General features: G+C 41.8%; 1 protein-coding gene across 2 annotated transcripts in view; it reads right to left on the reverse strand.

Moving 5' to 3' along the window:
• FH (fumarate hydratase) overlaps window positions 1-15,912 on the reverse strand; it is a 44,058-nt gene that overhangs the window by 21,667 nt on the left and 6,479 nt on the right. The window contains exons 1-5 of one of the 2 annotated variants that reach the window (XM_032765535.2): window positions 14,936-15,026; window positions 12,293-12,427; window positions 5,603-5,713; window positions 4,238-4,414; window positions 917-1,099 (exon numbers count right to left, since the gene is read on the reverse strand). In XM_032765535.2, the coding sequence (XP_032621426.1) occupies window positions 917-1,099; window positions 4,238-4,414; window positions 5,603-5,713; window positions 12,293-12,331 (510 nt within the window). In that variant the 5' untranslated portion in view covers window positions 12,332-12,427; window positions 14,936-15,026. Of the gene's footprint in view, window positions 1-916; window positions 1,100-4,237; window positions 4,415-5,602; window positions 5,714-12,292; window positions 12,428-14,935; window positions 15,027-15,912 lie in introns of those variants that run through there. The other variant, XM_032765534.2, reaches the window with a different exon arrangement.

The raw sequence follows: 15,912 nt of genomic DNA on the forward strand, positions 1-15,912 counted from the left end.
AAACCTGTGAGGACATTCATATAGATTTAAACCTGGCTTATATCTCAATTTATAATAAATCAATTCTTTACCAAGTTGAGCTAGATCAATATAAGCCATTCTTGAACCAATAAGGAGCATCCAGACAGAGGTTTGCAGAGTTTTAACTAAACTGGTTCAAAAACACATTTAAACTAACCACCTTTGTGTATAGACAAAGTCTCAGACTTTGAAAGTGTACAGAGTAGGAACACTCTTTCTATGAATTTACAGAATAAGGCCTAAACCTGACTGGACCCTTTGAATCCTACTGCAACAGAAATAACTGTTAATGCAATTTTTAGCTTGACATTGTTCCCATAAAGGGATACCATCGACAGAAAAAAAAAAAATCACTTGTCTGAACATATTATTGTTACCACCATAAACATTAAAAAAAGATTTGTACTGTTTTCAGTTTAAATATTTGCAGATAGTGTTATATTTGCATTAATGAGTTATCCAGCCACCAAACTCCTTCAAGAATGTTAGTCATTTGGCTGAAAAGAAAGAAGCATATGTAATACTCAAATGACAGTCTACTTTCATCATTTTAAATATATTTTACATTTACTTGTGCAGTCTTGCTATAGTCTACTCAAAGTGATATTTTTCCTTTGAATCCACTAGTTAAAAGAACACACACCGGTCAAAGAAAATTCTTGAAGCTCTGCATGCAGAACACCCAAGAAATGTTGTGCATTAAATTTTCAGTAAATATGAACCTATAATAAAATATTGTCAACCAAGATTCTGTTCACCTTCAATACTTTGTCTTCAATTGCTGAGCAAAGTTGTGCCATGATGTAAATTAACAATTACCTCCATTAATTTACAACAATGCTCCAACAAGTGGATAACATTTTTGTATAAGGTTATATTGCTTAGTGTTTTATACCTGCCCAAGAGTAAGTGGAACAGCATCCTGTGTATGAGTGCGCCCTATTTTTATGATTTGGGAAAATTCTTTGGATTTTGCTTCAAGTGCATCTTGTAGCTTCTGTAGTCCAGGTAGCAACACTTCATTAACTTCTTGTGCAGCAGCAATATGCATTGCGGTTGGGAACGTATCATTTGAGCTCTGTGAAGGAAGTTCAAGTCTTATTATTTACAGGCTTTTCTCTCATGTTCATTATAGTACCCAAGTGGTTCATATACAGGTCTGTCGCATCTTACGCTGGGGTTACGTTCCGCAGTCAGCGCATAAAGCTAAAATCGCATATAGTAACAATTACACTGAGTGTAATGGCGGGCGGAATCGCCCGTACTACAGATACAGTATTAAAATGGTTATTTTTCTCTTTTTTTTGTTTTTGCTGACTGCGTAAAGCTAAAATTGTGTTTGTTAAATAACGCGACAGACCTGTAGTAGGTTTATACTTTAGCGGATTTACCTTCAAAACCTCCGTGAAGTCAGAAAGTAATAACCTCATTTACACATGAGGAACTGGGGCACAGAGAAATTAAGTGATGTGTCTAAGATCAAAAAAGTCAGCCTGAGACAAAAACCAAGAAAGAACCCCGACCTCCCAAATCTCAGTCCTGTGCCTTAACCACAAGACCATCCAAGAAGTTCCTTATTAAAAAAAGGAAGAAGTGCAAAATGTATTAAGTGGCTATTAAATATGATTCACAAATAAAAGTTTATTGAGAAATCGAAAGAATTACTGTAGTAGTTTAAACTAGTATAGAAGATGTGAGTTCATTGCACTTTTTACTAAAAATTATATCAGTGACTTTTTTTTTTTTTTTTTTTTTTTTAAATCTGTACTCTTTTGACAACAGTTTCCCAAAGCATGGGGTGTACCTGCAGAACTATTTCACTGGGGAAAGAGGCAACAGACACACCACTCTGTTCTCCTGAGTATCAGCTTTCATTTAAAAAGGAGTCTCTAGCTGCAACCATTGTCAAGAAAACCTTCAAAATGGGAAAAAGTGTAACCAAAGCAGCTTCAGTGTGCAGATGGCCTAAAATAGCTCTGACATATGAACTGATCCATTCCTTTCACTGCTTCTAACTCAGATGTCAACTAGTATATATCAAATGTCAACACTGTTAAATTATTTCATTGCTCCAAAGTATAAGAATGGAGAGGAAGTACCATGTAATGGAGCTCTATAATATCTACATACAGTTGACTGCTGTAAGTCTACAGTTAGACTCTTCTACTGCAGCAGCTGTCAAACCCCAACGTAAGAACTTACAGGGAGAAGAAATATTATAAACAAAAAAAATCCATAAGACAGCAACACTTTGATCATTTTTGTCAATCAATTACACTATCACATTTAACTCTTAAACGAGCTAGCTTAGCTACACCCACCACAGCAACTGAAAAAGGGACGACAACTTTTTGATGGCCAAGAAACTTAAACTAACGTGCTGGGACAAAGCATGAGTAACATCAAATTACTGACCGATAGACTTAAGAGTTTATTTCACCTGCAACTGCAAAATAGCTAGCAACTTGATTGCAGTTAATCATTATTCAATAATTTTGTGAGCTGCATGTGAAAGCTCACAAAATTTGACAACCCTGAAAGTTCAAGCCCTATATCTATAATCAACAGAAAAGATGCAACACGCACAACAGCTCAACCCTAGACTTAAGGGATATGAATAGTTTATTTCTGTTCCCTTCCCGACCTTTTCTACTGGGACTGCCACAGAAAAGATCACTTCAGATTGTCTATAGCCCTGACTGGGCAATTGGTGGCTAGCAATCTAGGTAACTGCACTGCTGTTGGTCTCTAAAGTGCAGACAAGTCAAAAAAACATTTGCTCAACAGAGTTTATCCTTGCTTGAAATCAGGCGTGACACAGAAACTTTGAATATTACTCCTAGGGCAATTCTATGCCAAAAAATAATAAAAAAAACCACAATATTTTAAAATTCTGAAAAATTCTGCATATTTTGTCAAAAGACAACAATATAATCACACCAGTTTCAATTATTTTGGTAATTAATTTCAAAATACCTATCAGCAAATATGTCTAACAATATGGACAACAAAAAAGATTCCCCCCAAAGTAGAAAGTTAAAGAAACCTCTGCAACAACCCAGTTTCTGTTTCTCTGTTATGCTTTTGTCAGGCACCCCAGTCTGGGGGTGGCACACATGCCAGCTAGGCACATCTTGGAGGAAAACTCTGCCCCTCTGTTCTTTTAGTCAATTCCTTTTTTGCCCTGCCCCTGTAGGATTACCATATTTCAAGTTCCCAAATAGAGGATACTGGCAGGTGGGTGGGAGAGAGGGGGAGGGAAGGGAGTTGGGTGAGAGGTACAGTTGGAGGGTGCTGGAGGGATGTGTGTACTGGGGGGGTATTTGGGAAGTGCTGGAGGGGGCTGCACAGGACCACCCAGCCCAGACAGCCGCACTCTCCTCCTCTCCAGAGCCCAGCCGTAGGGCTAGACACCCACACCCCTTTCTCCTCCAGAGGTCAGCTGCGGGCTCTGCTCACACAGCTTACTTACTGTCCCACTGGGCAGAGACCACCTGTACCTGCTGTTAGTTGTAGGGGCGGTGATATAAAAGTTCAACTGCCCCTGGAACAGCTCAAGTCACACTCTCCCGGCAGCAGGCCTTCTCCTTACCCTGTCTCCCCTCTCAGACAGCAGCAGGTCCTCCTCCCCCCTGCAACTCCCAGCTGTTGCTTCTGGCTCTCCCCGCAGGGCACAGCTCATGGGCTTTGGCGGCTGCCACGCAGGGAGCTACCAGCTACACCATGTGACCAAGTGGGACCAGCAAACCTGGGAACCTCAGCTCCCCTGCGCCTCCCACACTGGTGCATTCTGAGCTGGGAACTGCTGGGTCTAGTGGCCCCTAATGGTGACCAGCAGCTCTGCAGCACCAATTCTGCAGGAAAAAAATAAATTCTGCACAGAACATTAATCCTGAGCAAATTCTACATTGTGCAGTGGTGCAGAATATGGTGGTAGTAAAGTGGATACAAGGAAAAAACAAAATGTACAGAGCAGGGTTTCTGTTTTTGTAAGTATAAACAAACAGTAATTTAATATCCAGCTAATTCACCACTTAATTCAATAAAAGCTTTAAAGAATAGACCTGAACAAACCATGTGTGTATCAAATACACAAAAATAAAAACAAACAGTACCTCAGAAGAATTTTGGGATTTTTATAGTAAGAACCACAACTTGAAAGGTTTACTTTTTGCAGAACAACTCCCCAAAAATATTTGAAAATGTGTATAATGACCTGGCTTTTATTAACATGATCATTAGGATGCACTGGATCTTTGCTTCCAAGTTTACCTCCCATTATTTCAATGGCTCTATTGCTTATGACTTCGTTTACATTCATGTTGGTCTGTGTTCCAGATCCAGTTTGCCATACCACCAAAGGAAAGTGATCATTTAATTTACCTTCAGATACCTACAGAAAAATAAGAATGTGTTAATTTCTGTAACCATACAACCAGAGCTTCCTTCCCCAGATGCTTGTTAAGATTAGCAGCAAACAGGACAACTCCCACTAAAGGAAAATCTGATCAGCTACTACCCAATTCAGAAATTAGTGAGACTATCACAAGATTGATTCACCCTTGGGGGCCTGACTGCCCATTTGAACTGAACACACCCCTGGGGTCACAGGTGGTGCTTAGCATGTTCAGGACCATCATCTCCAAAATACTGATATGCAGTTGTTCCTAGAGAGATCAAGCTCCATGGCTGTGCAGTCCCTCTACATGAGCTCGCCCATTCCAGGTTGAGCATATAATTTGGATAGGAGGCATTTGGAAGTCAGTTTCTAGTTCTCTAGACTGGCATCAAGCCAGAAAAGCAGTCATCCAGCTCCAATGCAAATGATCCTGTGCTGCTTGCTTCCACTGAAACCTCGAGGCCTAGTGATATGGCCCTATATAGGGAAAGAATCAGGCATACTATGAACAATAGACCCAACATCAGTAGCATGGTATCAGCTGTCACTTGCTAACTAAAGCATCTCCTTTCTGTCAGACAGGTGGCTAAAGAAAACCATTTGCCAATACTGATGCTTTACCGTATCAATTCAGGAAGCAAAAGGTGTTGATAAATTTGAGAGGGTTCAAAGTAGATCCACAAGAATAATTAAAAGATTAGAAAACAGGCTTTAAAGGAGCTTAATCTATTTATCTTAAAGAGAAGGTTAAGGATGATTACAGTCTATAAGTGTCTACACACAGAACAAATATTTGATAATGGGCTCTTCAGACTACCAGACAAAGGTAAAACATTATCCAATAGCTAGAAGTTGAAGCTAGACAAATTCGGACTGGAAATAAGGTGCACATTTTTAACTGAGAGAGTAAATATCCATTGGAACAATTTACCAAGGGTCAGAGTGGATTCTCCATCACTGGCAAGTTGAAAATCAAGACTGGATAGTTTCGGGAATTATTGGAATTATTCTGGCAATGTCTGAGGCCTGTGTTATTTAGGAGGTCAAGCTAGATTATCTCAGTGGTCCCTTCTGGCTTTGGAATCCACGCATTTTTTCAGAATAATCTGTTCCCATGGAAAACTATTTTACACTGAAATAATTTGATGTATAGTCCTGATGTTTTGAACACTTTCCTCCTACCTCATCTGCTGCCTTTATAATGGCATTAGCAATCTTCGGATCAAGACCATAATCCTGATTTACTTCAGCAGCTGCTCGTTTCAAGATGCCAAAAGCTCTTATAACTTGAACCTGAAATTTCAAAAATATGTTTAAAGATGTGAATGTTTTAGGTATAGAAAATACAGGAAGTCACAAGGTTTGTATAACTCCTTCTAAAGCTAAATCTAGCAAGAAGGCAATCAGGTAGTCCACAGGACAACATATGTTGTAAGGCTAACATATCCACTGAAATAAAGTCTGACCAAGCAGTGCAGAAAAAAATTGGAAAGAAATACTTTGCAATTCTTTTTCCTTAGTACTTAAGTCTGTTTTGGTATATACTGTGTCGTGAAGTGACACACACACCTACAGATCAGAAAATCAGTTGCCTTCTTGGAGATGGATCTTATTACAGGTTTCACTTCAAAGTATATGCAAATATATACCTGGAAAACTGTGGGTACCTAGCACTATATTGTTTCAATTTGTCCAGTTGCAGAGAAAATGAGGCAACTTACACTAAAGACAAGAACTTCATTTTATTTAGTGACTAACTCTTTAATAAAGATAACTGGTACTGCCCATAATTCTGTTTACCTTATATCAGGGTTCTCAAACTTCACTGCACCCCAACCCTCTTCTGACAACAAAAATTACTTCATGACCTCAGGAGGGGGACTGGAGCTTGAGCCTGCCCAAACCCCACTGTCCAGGGGGCAAAGCCTGAGCCTCATCACTCTAGGCAGGGAGACCAAAGCTGAAGCTCAAGGGCTTCAGCCCCTAGTCAGGGGTCCTGCAACCTGAGTCCTGCCAACCAGGGCTGAAGCCCTCGGGCTTCGACTTTGGCCCTTGGGCTCGGGCTTCTGCCCTGAACTCCAGCAAGTCTAAGCTACCCCTGGCAACCCCATTCAAAGAGGGTCACAACCCACTTTGGGGTCCCAATCCACAGTTTGAAAACCGCTGCCTTATATAAAGCTTAGAATCCATACCATAAATTTGCAGCAAAACTAAAACCACAGTCTTCTACTCAAACTTGCTATTAAAAAATCCTCAGAGGTAAGTATCACAATAAAAATCACTAAAAAAGGTTTAACATAGCTTTTCAGTAATTCTTTTATGGGCAGGCTCAATGATTCAACAGTTCACTCCATGGAAGAAACAGTTATCTATCTTTCTGTTACTGTTGTTCTTCAAGATATGTTGCACATATCCATTCCACTGTAGGTGAGTGTATTCCTTATGGACAGATGTTGGAGATATTTTCCCCTCAGTGGTACCTGTTGGGATGGCTCCAGTACCCCCCGTTGCTGCATACCACTACAAGCTGGTATAAGAGCACAGAGCCACCTCCGACCCCCTTCAGTTCCTTCAGACTGGATGTGCTCCAACAGAGAAGGGAAGGAGGGAGGGTCGTGGAATGGACATGTGCAACACAGCTTGAAGAACAACAGTTACAGGAAGGTAGGTAATCTTTTCTTCTTCTTTGAATGAAGATGTCAATTCCACTGTGACGCTCTAGAAACAGCTACGGAAGGGTGTTCAGAGTCTACCTGAACAGTGATTGTAAAACACCCATCTGAAACTAGCACAGTCACTGCCTCATAACCTAAGTCGTGCAGAACGCAATGCCATCCACAGCCTCAGAAACCACCCTGACATCATCATCAAAGAGGCTGATAAAGGAGGTGCTGTTGTCATCATGAACAGGTCTGACTACCAAAAGGAGGCCGCCAGACAACTCTCCAATACCAAATTCCACAGGCCACTTCCCTCAGATCCATTGAGGAATACACTAAGAAACTGCACCATCTACTTAGGACACTCCCTACACTAAAATCCAGAACAAATCAACATACCCTCAGAGCCCCGACCAGGGTTATTCTATCTACTACCCAAGATCCACAAACCAGGAAATCCTGGACGCCCCATCATCTCGGGCATTGGCACTCTCACTGAAGGCACGCCTGGATATGTGGACTCTCTACTCAGAGCCTATGCCACCAGCACTCCCAGCTACTTCCGTGACAACACTGATTTCCTGAGGAACTACAATGCATTGGTCACCTCCCAGAAAAACACCATCCTAGCCACCATGGATGTAGAGGCTCTCTACACAAACATCCCACACACAGATGGAATACAAGCTGTCAGGAACAGTATCCCTGATGATGCCACAGCACAACTGGCTGCTGAGCTCTGTGCCTTTATACTCACACACAACTATTTCAAATTTGATGACAATATATATCTCCAGATCACTGGCACTGCTATGGCACCCACATGGCCCCACAATTCCAATATTTTTATGGCTGACTGGAACAACGCTTCCTCAGCTCTCGTCCACTCACGCCTCTTCTCTACCTATGCTACATTGATGACATCTTCATCATCTGGACCCATGGGAAGGAGACTCTGGAAAAATTCCACCACGATTTCAACAGCTTCACCCCACCATCAGCCTCAGCCTAGACCAATCTACATGGGAGGTCCACTTTCTAGACACCCACGGTGCAAATAAGGGTGGTCACATTACCACCACCTTATTTGAAAACCTACTGACCGCTATGCCTACCTTCATGCCTCCAGCTCCATCCCGGGCACCTCACACGCTCCTTGTCTACAGCCAAGCACTGAGGTACAACCGCATCTGCTCTAACTCCTCAGACAGAGACCAGCACCTACAAAATCTCCACCAAGCATTCTCAAAACTACAATACCCGCATGAGGAAATAAGGAAACAGATCAACAGAGCCAGACATGTACCCAGAAGCCTCCTACTGCAAGACAAACCCAAGAAAGAAACCAACAGGACTCCACTGGCCATCACATACAGCCCCCAGCTAAAACCCCTCCAACGCATCATCCGGATCTACAACCCATCCTGGACAATGATCCCACACTTTCACAGGCCTTGGGTGGCAGGCCAATCCTTGCCCACAGACAACCTGCTAACCTTAAACGTATTCTCACCAGCAACTGCACACCGCACCATAGTAACTCTAGCTCAGGAACCAATCTATGCAACAAATCTCGGATGCCAACTTTGCCCACATATCTACACCAGCAACACCATCACAGGACCCTAACCAGATCAGCCATACATCACAACGCGTTATCACCTGCACGTCCACCAATGTAATATACACCCATCATATGCCAGCAATGCCCTCTGCTATGTACATCAGTATCTACGAAAGGATAAATGGACAACAAATCAGATATTAGGAATGGCTATAATACAAAACCTGTAGAGAGCACTTCAACCTCCCTTGGCCACACTATAGCAGACCTTAAGTGGCCTTCCTGCAGCAAAAAACTCGACCAGACTTCAAAGGAAACTGCTGAGCTTCAATTCATCTGCAAATTTGACACCATCAGCTCAGGATCTGACAAAGACTGTGAATGGCTTGCCAACTACAGAACCAGTTTCTCCTCTCTTGGTTTTCATACCTTCAGCTGTTAGAAACAGAGGCCTCATCCTCCCTGATTGAACTAACCTCGTTATCTCTAGCTTGCTTGCTAGCATATATATACCTGCCCCTGGAAATTTCCACTACATGCATCTGACGAAGTGGGTATTCACCCACGAAAGCTCATGCTCCAAAATGTCTGTTAGTCTATAAGGTGCCACAGGATTCTCTGCTGCTTTTACAGTCTCTGGCGTGACAGCTAATGATAATGAAAGTGAAGATGTGAATTGAAGACCAAGTTGCTCCTTTACAAATGTAGACAATTGGTACTTGAGCCAGGGGCTGCAGGGACGTGGCGCTGGCTGCTTCCGGGAGCAGCACAGGGCAAGGGCGGAAAGGCAGGCAGCCTGCCTGCCCTGGCTCAGGTGCACACCGCTGCCACCCCGGAGCTACTCAAGTTAAGTGGCACCAGGCTGGAGCCCACACCCCAAACCCCTCCTGCACCCAACCCACTGCCCTGAGCTCTCTGCCGCACCCTGCATCCCTCCTGCACCCCACCCCCTGCTCACCCCACACCCCTCCTGCACTCCAACCCCCTGCCCTAAGCCCCTTCCCACACTCCTGCCCTGAGCCCTCTCCCACACCCCCTCCTGCACCCCAACCACCTTTGTATACCCTGCTCCCTTTCTCTGTCCCAACCCCTTCCCCTGAGCCCCTTCCTGCACACTGCACCCCCCCACACACCCCGCACTCTCTTCCGCACCCCAAGCCCCTGGCCCAGCACTATATTCACGGCTCTGCATGCAATTTCCCCACCCAGATGCAGCCCTCAGGCCAAAAAGTTTGCCCACCCCGTCCTATATGGTCTGTTGGACTTCAGCAAGTTGTCCGGAAGACTGTAATCATGAACACCTTTTCATAGCAATGATGCCATGGTTAAAGCCACCGAATCCGCACTAGATCCTGGAAGGCAGTGCAGGTGACCCAGTTTACCCTCTTCCACCATTACTGAGAACTCTTGCTTGGAATCCTCCGGTAATTTGTCCCTGAATTTAGAAATGTTCTCTCAGAACATGTAGTTGTATCAACTCAGGAGTGCATGTTGGTATGCAATCCTTAGCCACAGGCCCTCGAGTAATGAAGTTTGTGACAAAACAAGTCAGGTCTTTTTGAGTCCCTGCTCTTAGGCATGGAGGCTTGTTGTCCCTGTGTTTCCTGCCCATTGGTGGCTGCCATTACAAGATAATCCGAAGAGGGGTGAGTGTAAAAACATTCATACCCCTTAGAGGGAAGGAAGTATCTTCTTATCAGCTCATTTTGCTGTGGGTGCCAAAAAGAGTCTTGATCGGCTCCATTACTGCTTCATTGATTGGCAGAGAAACCTTAACTGGGGTGCCAGACACTAGCATGTCCACCAACTTGTGAGAACTCTCATGTACCTCTTCTGCCTGGATGCCAAGCACCGAGGCCACTCTTTTCAGGAGACCTTGGGGAGCTCTGTGGTCTTCCAGAGGAGATGAATCTCTCATTGAATCAATAGCTTTGTCTGGTGCGAAGACAAGGATGCAACTGGTGGCAACTTCACAATCTATAGTGGAAAAGCTACTCAAGAAGGACCTCGTTGACTGTGACCAGTCATAGTACTGGACATCAATGCTCACGGTGCCTGGTGCCTGACTCAATGTCAGGTATCTATGAATGATGTTCGCAGTGCCATTGTGTCCAATGAGCTCCCCATGATTGTCAAGACGGTTGAGGTGAGGTCCTGGGTAAAGGAGGGACACTCCAGGGAGCCCAGAGTAGTCTCTGGTATGGACCCGGAACCCATTCTTGTCAGGGCCATTGCCACTTAGGAAAAGGCCAACACTGGGGCAGCTGCATTATCCATGGACCTGATGATCTTGAAGGAGGGTAAGTGCCCACATGTCCAAGTCAGTGAACAAGGAGTCAGAGGCTTCCGATAATGGAGGCGCTGATGCAGACAGTACTGGATCAAAGTTATCCTGAACCCAGGGATGGCAGTACAAGAAAAATCATGAGAGATTTCCCTCTAGATAAAATGGATTTGAGAGGAAGTCTAGATAGTGGTACTGGGGGCTCTCGGTGCAGTGAGGGGTGAGCTGCAGGAGCAGGAACTGGTTGGATGGTTTCCAGTGCTGATGAAACTGGTACCGACAGACTAAGCAAGTCTCTTGCGGCAGCTTATGCCTCTGGAGTCGATGGGAGCAGCATCGACTGTTGGTTCCTTAAACATCTCTCTCAGAGGACAGCCTTGATGGACTTGGCATAGGCTCTGGAGGCAGCAAACCCCTCTTCGGAGGCAAGGCTTCTGCTGCGGCTCTCTCTGCTGCACACTTGCCTCTAGCTTCGATACCAAGGTTGATGAACGAGGCCACGGGCCCAAGGAATGTCTGGGTTTCTTCTTCAGTACTGGGGATCAGGATCAATGAGACAAAAATACATCGGCTGGAGCACTCCATATGACACTAAAATACTTGGGATGCTCTTCCCATGAGATGACTCAGCTAGGAGTCCGAGTACTGCTTCCATAAGCAAGCACTTAAGCCTTGCTGCTCTATCCTTTTTCCAAGCAGGGTTTGAAGCCCTTGCAAATGACATTTGTCCTAAACACTTCAGGCAGGTTGGATGAGGTTTACTGATTGGCAAAGGCTTTGAATATGTCCTACAAGACTTAATGCCTGGGAAGCAAGGCATCATTCCAGTATGGAGTGTAGTACTGAAAAAAAAGAAACAATCCCAAAGAACACAAAAACAGAAACCTAACACTAACATACTTGAGAAAAATTCGAATAACTAACAATAATTAACTGCAACTATTTACAACAAGTGAGGGAAGCACTTGAGTTAACAAGCCTGAGATCGCTCTGACAATCGTTACTGACAGTAAGGAAGAAGTGACTGGGCTTAGGGTGGCTCTGCCCTCTTATACCAGCACAGAGTGGTGTGCAGCAGTAGGGGCACTGGAGCCATCCTGACAAGTACCTCTGAGGGGAAAACATCTCCAACATCTGTGCATGAGGCGTGCACACACCTACAGTGGTACAGACACGTGCTATCACTCAAACACGAACAAGACCTTGACATGAAGATTGAGCCTTCCAATCATAATTGAAAAGTACTGTTAATCTTGTATTTCTAACAAGTTCCTAGCAAGACTATAAGGAATACAGACTTATTCTTATGTTTAAATGAGTTTACACTGTAAAAAATACAAATCAACATAGATTCAAGTACTTACTGGCATCCTCTCGCTAACACCACCTATCTTAAAGTTCATTGTAGATCTCACAGTCTGGGCACCATAATACTTGTCATTTGGAACCTTTAGTTCACCAAAGGTATCATATTCTATTCTAAAAGAGTCTTGACTAGCCTGAGGAGGGAAAAAAAATACATGTAAGCAAATTTCTTTAGAAAGAAAATAAATGCCTCATACCTCGTAAAACGAAACAAGATAACCCCACAAATGAAGGGGGAAAATGCTACAGACACACAGATGGCCATGAAATAAATTTTAACATTGCATCCTAGGGCTTTCCATTTTTTAACATTTTTCTTGTTTTGAAGCACTCTTTACTGCAGTAGAGAAGAGTCACAAATATTAATATGGTTAATACATAATTCAGTACTGGATTATGGTCAGCTAGCAGTAAGTGGTTTGAGAGAGACAAATCTTCTCCTGCCTGTTGTATGGAATAATTCATCCTTATGAAGCATTCAGTTCTTTCAAGTCACAAACACATCTGCTTCTAGTCAACAAATTACCAATTCACCTAACAAAGCATAATCACCTATCCTGCTGGCTTCAATCAAAAAGCTGAAAGTACAAAATCCAGACCTCTGTGTATGTGACATGTATTTAGAGAAAACTCAGTCTAAAAATTAATGTTGCTTGGGATAAGACGGTCCATTGTTATTGAAGCCTAAGGATACCAGGCATGTTGTTATTGTTAACAATAGTATTCATTTAGTAAGAGGAAAATACCCATAATAAAGTTTTCATACAACATTCAACGCATATGATATACTCCTGTTACAATATTTTATATAGCTAGGAGCAAATACATTTTAGTTGACCTATTTGTATATTGAAGAGTTAAAAGGTTTTTTTGTTTGTTTTTTTTAAATGTTCAATTTTGGTCAGATGACCAAAACCATATGAGATTCCACCAGGTAAAACAGGGCACAATTTGCCCTCCTATCTCTCAGCTAGGAACAGCAGAAATTTTCTCTGAAAGAAGCACCATCCATCCTTTTCAATCAATAAGGCTTGCCTTCTTATTTGGCCATAGGGGAGAAAAAGGAATCCTTTATTGAGGACAATGTAAAGGAAGACTCATGCTTCTTACTTTTAACTATAATCTAGTTTGTCTTAGTTTTCTTTATCTTACTCTAGTTGCCTAGATCATTCACATACACTCGATCTATCATCTGCTGAACATTTTCTATATTTTGTCTTACTACAGCCAACGCTTCCCTTGGACAGTGACTCAACTTACCCTTTGTACTGATACATACATCAGGCACTGATATTCAAATCAGCTCTGAAGTATTTGTAACTGGTATTTGGTTCCTTAAATACCCAGGTGCACTACTTGGGCACCTAATTGAAGCAGCCAAATTTGAAACTTTGTCCCCAAGAGACAAATTGATGGAAATGAATATAGATCTAATACTGACATCACCACTATACCAACAGCTAGTCACCAGAAACAGATATACTCAAAGATGTAAAATAATTTTAACTAAATGGCCTTAAGATAAACAAAAAAACTAAGTTCCACTGGGGCAGAACCTATTTCTCAAAACTTGCAAAGTTCCAGTGTCAACAATAGGGAAAATTAAAATAATGAACAGCTAAGACTGACCACAGCCAACAGGCTACTGACCTATGAACCATCAAGAATATCAGAATGCATGTTTCACAAATAAAACTGTGTTTTTATGAAATCATAACTGAAGGATCAATTTCTTTGACTTAAGCGTCATCCAGTCTCTAACTCTATCATTTCTGACAAACAGCCTTCAACAATTCAAAGACTAAGATTTTCCTGTGTTCCAAAATATAAGTATCACCATAACCAATCAGACTATCGGTCCATCAAGCCAATACCCTTTTTCCAGCAGATGCTTCAGATAGGCAAAAAGCCCCATTTTGTACACTCAGTTATGCAAATCTGTAAGACGTGGGATACAGAATTTCTTCCTGAGTTAATCTGGATTAACCTAATGTTTGTATAACTACAAATGGCATCACCTAAAGCAATGCAAATGTTTTTAAGAAGTCCACTATGTGACTGCATCCTGTCACAGTTAATTTCACAGGCTACATACACACACACACACACACACACGCAATGTATGTTCAGTTTTATCCTTCTGCATGCTACTACTTAGAACTGAAGGTCCTGATCCCACTCCCCACTATAGCTCTTCCTACAGTTCTCCTGTGGTATAATGAAGCTAAACAACCTTCTTTGAAATAATGTAACAAGGCATGTCTGGTGTGATTTGTATCAGGATGGATAAAAATAAATTAAAAAAAACCAAAACCAGAAATGCTATTTATTTATTTAAATAAATTACATACATTATTAAAAATAAACCTATTTTAAACTAAATTTGAAATTATGACCAACATATATCAAGGTTTAGACTTACTATATTAAAATCATTTAACTTAAACAACAATACTTAAGCAGTACATTTACTGTATTAAAGAAAATCAAACCAACAAACTGGTGGAAGTCACTGGCTAAGCATGTCCAACCTGAGTTTCCTGAAATGCTAAACCAGCTTTTGACAGCAAATAACCTTCTCTGCAGGTAAGGACAGAATACTTTCTTCATTTCAGTTTATTTAGCTAGTTTAGTTCAATTACTAGTTCATTCAAAATTGAGAAACTGATGGGGAGTTGAAAAAGCACAAAAGCTGTTTTCCTCTTCTAATCTATGAATAAAAATGAGATGTGAAAGGGTCCTGAAGGAAACGATGACCAGAAAAAAAATCAATTGACTACAGTCAATATTTCCTATGTTTAATAAATCAGTTAATTTTAAATGTCAGATGTTTTGATAAGAAAAAGTGTTTATATATACAACACATGTAAGGTAGTTTTAGTTAACTACGAAAACTTTTTGAATACTGTTTGTGTGTTCTTAATGGATTTCCAATTTCCATCCTAATGCAAGCTTTACACAAATCACAAGAAAAATAATCCAGTAAATAAGAAATGAATCATTCACCATTTTCTAAGATAATGCAATTATAAAACTTAAGAATCTGGATACATGTGTGAAGCTATATAATTGCTTATCTAAAAGTGTAATTCCTTTAATAAAAATAACTAAAAAGTGCAAACATAAAACAAGATTAAAATCCATTATTTAAATCAAGATTTTCTGCTGGCTGATTTAGGCCTTGTCTGATCTACAAAATTAAGTCAACTTAAGTTAAGTCAGTGTACAGGCACCACAGTAATTACTGCAGTGGTTCATGTCCACACTATGCCGACTTATCTGTGTGGGGCATTGTGAGGCACTGACAGCTGGAGCACCTCCCCACCCCATGTACGGCTCACAGCCAACAGTGATATAAGAAACACGTCTACTCAGACACTGCATTGCCCTAACTACATCGATCTAAGTGCCACACCTCTCATGGAGGTGGAGTTATTAGGTGGGTGTAGGGGGTGACTTACATCAGTGGGAGCAAAGTTGCAGTGTAGACATTTAAGGCTTGTCTACACTGACAAGTTTTTTCGATCCAACTAATGTCGCCAAGGAAAAAAAATCAATAAAAGCAGTTGCCAAAGCGTGTCTATCTTTGCTCCCTCTGTTGACAGATCATGTCCACATT

The sequence above is a fragment of the Chelonoidis abingdonii genome, chromosome 2, assembly GCF_003597395.2.
Source record: "Chelonoidis abingdonii isolate Lonesome George chromosome 2, CheloAbing_2.0, whole genome shotgun sequence".
NCBI lineage: Eukaryota > Metazoa > Chordata > Testudines > Testudinidae > Chelonoidis > Chelonoidis abingdonii.